The sequence below is a fragment of the Hypanus sabinus genome, chromosome 2, assembly GCF_030144855.1.
Source record: "Hypanus sabinus isolate sHypSab1 chromosome 2, sHypSab1.hap1, whole genome shotgun sequence".
In the NCBI taxonomy this organism is placed as follows: domain Eukaryota; kingdom Metazoa; phylum Chordata; class Chondrichthyes; order Myliobatiformes; family Dasyatidae; genus Hypanus; species Hypanus sabinus.
In genome coordinates, this window is record NC_082707.1 from 19806714 (window position 1) to 19812713 (window position 6000).

The 6000-nt window shown below is 44.8% G+C and overlaps 1 protein-coding gene across 2 annotated transcripts in view; it reads right to left on the reverse strand.

Moving 5' to 3' along the window:
• Window positions 1–2983, reverse strand: part of LOC132406755 (arylacetamide deacetylase-like) — a 48990-nt gene extending 46007 nt beyond the window's left edge. The window contains exon 1 of one of the 2 annotated variants that reach the window (XM_059992706.1): window positions 2872–2983. Coding sequence is in view for 1 of the 2 variants with exons in the window: in XM_059992698.1 (XP_059848681.1) it covers window positions 1651–1788 (138 nt within the window). In the remaining variant the exon portion in view is untranslated. Of the gene's footprint in view, window positions 1–1650; window positions 2202–2871 lie in introns of those variants that run through there. The other variant, XM_059992698.1, reaches the window with a different exon arrangement.
• Between the last annotated feature and the right edge of the window lie 3017 nt (window positions 2984–6000).

A 6000-nucleotide genomic window follows, 5' to 3' on the forward strand; every position in this document is an offset into this window, starting at 1 on the left:
TAGGAGCAGAATTAGGCCATTCAGCCCATCAAGTCTGCTCTGCCATTCCATCATAATTGATTTATTATCCCTCTCAATCTCATTCTCCTGCCACCTCCCAGTAACCTTTGATGCCCTCACTAATCAACACTGATTAACTGTTGATTTAAATATCTCCAATGACTTGGCCTTCAGAGCTGTCTGTGACAATGAATTCCTCATATTCACTACCCTCTGGCTAGAGATATTGCTCCTCATCTCGGTCCTAAAGGAATGCCTCTCTATTCCAAGGCTGTACCGTCTGGTACTGGTACCCGTCACATCCTCTCCACATCCACTCTATCAATATTCGATAGATTTCAGTGAGATCCCCCCCGTTATTATAAACTCCAGCAAGGACTGGTCCGGAGCCATCAAATGCTCCTCATATGTTAACCCTTTCATCCCTGGGATCATTATTCTGAAACTCCTCTGAACCATCTCCGATGCCTGCGTGAGGGGCTCAAAATTGCTCCAAGCACGAGGAAATCTGCAGATGCTGGAGATCCAAAGCAGCAAACGCAAGGTGCGGGAGGAACTCTGGGCCGAGGCCCCTTTCAGGACCAAAGAAGGGTTTCAGCCTGAAATGTCGACTGTTTTCCACAGATGCTGCCTGGCCCGCTGAGCTCCTCCAGCGTTCTGTGTACCTTAAAGTACTCCATGTGCAGTCTGATCACCGGCTTAAAAAGCCTCAACCAGATTGTGAAGAAAATAGCAGGGGGCCTGACTTAAACTCCTTGATAACCTGTACAATGTACATTTCAGGAGAGTGTAAGATGTATGAAGTGGAAGGTATCTGGTATTGTTCTATTCAGAGGACAGGGAATCTCACAGAGGGCAAGTACTCAGGTGAAGAACAATAGGCAACAGAGATTAATTCCCTCCTGAGTGTGCTGGGCTGCAAAGTTAACTTCAAAATGCATCTCAGAATGTCATTCCTGTACTGAGGTCATACTGGACCCTTTGGATGTTCAGGAATGTATCAACTTGTTTTTACAAATAGACAAAGTTACATCAAGTTCAAGCTCACCTTTATTGCCACCTGACTGTATTTATTTATTGAGGTACAGCACGAAATAGGTCCTCCAAGCAGCACGGGCCAGCAATTCTCCTCCGATTTAATTCTAGCCTAATCACAGGGCAATTTGCAATGACCAAGTAACCTACCAACCGGTAGGTCTTTAGACTCTGGGAGGAAACCGGAGCACCTGGAGGAAACCCACGGAGTCACGGGGAAAGCTACAAACGCCTTGCAGACAGTAACAGAAATTGCCCCCGCATCGCTGGTACTGTAAAGTGTTTTGTTAACCACTATGCTACCATATCGCCCCTTCCATGCAACCAAACTAAACACCGTTCCTTTGCACCCGCAAAACACATGCCGCGCATAGGGCTTGCGGCCAGAAATAAATTAATAAAATATAATTCAAAGTGCATCAAAAGATCATTTTAATTGAACAGAGGCTTTGAGGCACCCTAACGGCTCCGGGAGTGGAGGGAGAGTCACCAGCAGCCTTATTGGGAATCTCGGGGCAAGGCTACCGCGGTCGTTAAAGTTGCAATGCAATCACACAAATGCGGCAGGCGTACTAATACTTCGCTTTCAGTCCGGGAGCGCTTTAGAGAGCTTACCAGATGTTCCAAACTTCGGAAGCAAGCGTCGACTACCATCACTTTCCACCTCTCGTCCAATGTCTCCGGGAGAGGGAGGTAGACATAGTAACCCAGGAGCATCGCGGCCACAGCGAGGGAAAGCAGTCTAATCCCCATGTTCGCTCTGCTCCCCAGAGGTTACCTCGCATGAAGGGACCACCCGAAGATTAGAGGATGAAAAATAAACCGACTCGACTTGTCTCACCGAGCTGCCGCGGGAGAGGCAAAGGTGAGATTGGATTTTGCTGAGCGGGTGTGATAGAGATCTGCTGGCATTGTCCAGTCACTGGGAGCCGTCCAGGAGCAACTTCATGTCGGTGAGATAGCTTCTCGGATTTGTGTTGCACCCGAAGAACTTCACCTCAACGCGAAGCTACCGACGTGTGTACAGCGAATAACGCCGCCTATAACAAGTTAAACGGGGCAGTGCCGGCTCTTTAAAAAAACTTTAACGTGATGAAGTGGGAGAGGGAGGTGCTAAATCTTCGGGACCCTTGATTACTCCCCGCATGCGAAGCATTAGCGAATCATTCCCGGAGTCTTGTTTTAAATATTGACACAGTCCCGGGGAGCTGCTGAACCGCCGGAATAACTCCAAGCAAGGAAGACAGAAACAGGAGAGCAGACACTCAGTGACCAATTTAGTAGTTATCTCTACACCTAATAAAATCGCCACTGAGTGTGTGTTCATGGTCTTCTGCTGCTGTAGCCCATCCTCTTCAAGGTTGGACGTGTTGTTTTCAAGGATGTTTATTTTTATTTCACATCCCTGTTGTAGCGTGGTATTACTGTCGCCTTCCTGTCAATCTGGCCTTTCTCATCATGGTCACCTAGATCACATCTCACAAGATGCATAAAAGCCAGCAGGCACGGTCTAGATGTTCAGTTGTTGCTCAGACCAAACATCAGAATGGGGAAGAGCAGCATTCTGAGTGACTTTGACCATGGAATGATTGTTGGTGCCAGACGGGGTGGTCAGAGTATCTCAGAAACTGCTGATCTGGGGTTTTCAGGCACAACAGTTTCTAGAGTTTACAGAAAGAGGTACAAAAATAAACAAGAAACATCCAGTGAGCAGCAGTTCAGTAACCCAAAACACCTTGTTAATACGAGTGGCCAGACTGAGTCAAGGTGACAGGAAGGTTACAGTAACTCAAACAACCACAGAAAAGCAACAAGCTTTACACTTTCTATACTTACACATTTCTCTTGGTTTCCATGTTTAAATTCTTCAGCTGTTCGTTTCACAGGACGGAAGTAGCACTAGTGATACCTTTGTGGGCTCCCAAGAGTTTCTGGAAGAACATTCCTTACAAATCACATTGGAGTAATCTTTCTGCTCTGCATATTAATGCACCGTGACCTTCTGCAGCCAATAGGAATAGTTCAGATTATGTGCCCTATCATCTAACAAGATACTGAAGGTACAGGGTGACTCTGTTATCCACTCCTCCGGGAACTTTTCCAAATTTTTCTTTGATTGAGAGTTGTGGGAGTAATACAATCCTTTGGCCCTAATCTTCCATGTTAACTAAGGTTCCCCCCCCCCCCCCAGGCTAGTCACATTTGCCACATTTAGCCCATATCTATGTTAGCTTTTTCTATCAATGTCTTAAATGTTGCTTCCTATGACAGCTCATTCTATACCACACACTAAACTCTACTTGAGTAAGTCGCCTCTTAAGACCTTTTTAAAATTTCTCCCTCTCACCTTAAACCTGTGCCTTCTAGTTTTTGATTCCCTTTCCTGGGAGGATTCACAAGCTCTCAGACAGATGGAACTTTTAAATTAGAGCCACTCTTTCAAATGTTCTACATATCAGAATCTAAAGCTTTTGATTCCATACTTTACCAGCTTGTGAACCATCATGTGAGAATTTATCACAAAACTGCTACGTAAACATCTAAGGTAATTGTCACAATATCACCAAAAGTCAACCAATTTGGTCAAAGTTCCAAACCTTTCATCTTACTTTATTTATTTGACTTTGTATCAATCTTTGGGCTATTGGTTGGCCAATATATTTAAGACTACAAGATATAGGAGCAGAATTAGCCCATCTGGCCCATCGAGTCTGCTCTGCCATTAAATCATGGCTGATCCTTTTTTCTCCTCTCAGCCCCATTCCCTGGCCTTCACCCTGTAACCTTTGATACAATGGCCAATCAAGAACCTATCAATCTCTGCCTTAATTACACCCAGCCTCCACAGCTGCCTGTGGTAACTAATGCCGCAAATTCACCATCCTCTGGCTAAAGAAATTTCTCCTTACCTGTTTCAAATAGACGCCCCTCTATCCCAAGGCGGTGCCCTCTTGTCCTAGACTCCCCCACTATGAGAAAGATCCTTTCCACATCTACTCTGTCTAGGCCTTTCAATATTCAAAAGGTTTCAATGAGATACCCCAGTCCTTCTAAATTCCAATGAGTAACGATCCAGGGGCCTACACATTCCTTGTATGTTAAGGATTTTATTCCTGAAATCATCCTTGAGAACCTCCTCTGAATCCTCTCCAATGCCAGCTCATCTTTTCTTAGATCTGGAGCCCAAAACTATTCACAAGTAAGGCTCCACGAGTGCCTTAAAGAGCCTCAGCATCACATTCCTGTTCTTGTATTCTAGACCTCCTGAAATGAATGCTAACACTGCATTGCCTTCCTCATTACCAACTCAACCTGCAATTAAACGTTTAGAGTGTTCTGCACAAGGATTCCCAAGTCCCTTTGCATCTTTTGGACTTTCTCCCCATTTAAAAATAATCTGCACATTTATTTCTTCTAGCAAAGTGTGTGACCTTGCATTTTCCAACTTTATATGTCATTTGCCACATTGTTTCCCATTCTCCTAATCTCTCTAAGCCCTTCTGCAGCCTTCTTGTTTGTTCAACACTACCTGCCCCTCCAGCAATCTTTGTATCATCAGCAGACTTGGCAACAAAGCCATCTATTCCATCATCTAAATCATTGATATACAAAATAAAAAGAAGTGATCCCAGCACTGGCCCCTGTGGAAAACTACTGGCAGCCAACTGGAAAAGGATCCTTTTATTCCCACTTGCTACCTCCCACCAACCAGCCAATGGTCTAACCATGCTAGTAACTTTACTGTAATACCATGCGCTCTTAATTTGGTAAGCAGCCTCATATGAGGCACCCAGTCAAAGGCCTTCTAAAAATGCAAATATACAAAATCTATTACATCCTCTTTATCTATCCTACTTGTAAACTCCTCAATGAGTTCCACTAGGTTAGGGAAACCATAATGACTTTGTCCTATCTTGTCCTGTGGTAGCAAGTACTCCATAACCTTGTCCTTAACAATTGGCTCCAACATCTTCCCAACCACTGAGGTCAGGCTAACTGGTCTATAATTTCCTTTCTGCTGCCTCCCTCTATTCTTAAAGAGTGGAGTGGCATCCCGATTTTCCAGTCCTTCGGAACCATGCCAATCTCCAATGATTCTTGAAAGATCATCCCAATCCTCCATCTTCCTACTAATTTTTGCTTTGTTGTATGTCCTCTCTTTTGCTTTTACATTGACTTTGACTTCCCTCGGCAGCAACGATTGTATTATTTTGCCATTTGAGTATTTCTTTGTTTTTGGAATGCATCTATCCTGCACCTTCCTCATTTTTCCCAGAATCCCATGCCACTGCTGCTTTGCTGTCACCCCTGCCAGCACCTCCTTCCATTAGTTTACTCTTCTGAACCACTGCTACGTCAGACTTTACTTCCTCCCTATCAAATTTCGAGTTGAAATCAATCGTATTGAGTTCATTTGTTCTGCTGAAGGGTCTCGCCCGAAACATCAACTATGATCTTTTCCACAGATGCTCCTGGCCTGCTGAGTTCCTCCCGCATTTTGAGTGTGTTGCTTGGATTTCCAGCATCTGCAGATTTTCTCTTTTTTAAGTTCCTCATTGCACCTGTGCATATATGTGTATGGCAACAAACATGACACTGACTTTGGATATTAGAGGTAAATATAGCCCAGGCACCTGATACCCTGGTACACCATTTGTTACTGTTGCTGTGCTCAGTAGTGAAGAATTCCAAAGACTCCCTACCTTCTGAATGAAGTTTCCTCATCTCATCTTATGCCTTCCACCCCTCCTCCCCCCACTCCCGCAATGTTCCTTATCCTCCTCCCACATCTTCTCCAGGACACTGCTCCACTGTGGACCACTTCCTGAACCCCTTCATCTTCCTGTTGTCCTGCAACAACTCCAGCTCTTTGCTGGCCATCTGAAAACCCTTCCATTGTCCAGTTGGTGACCTCTGTCTGCCCCCACGTCTGTACAGCATTTCAGTGATTTACAGTGTTCAAGG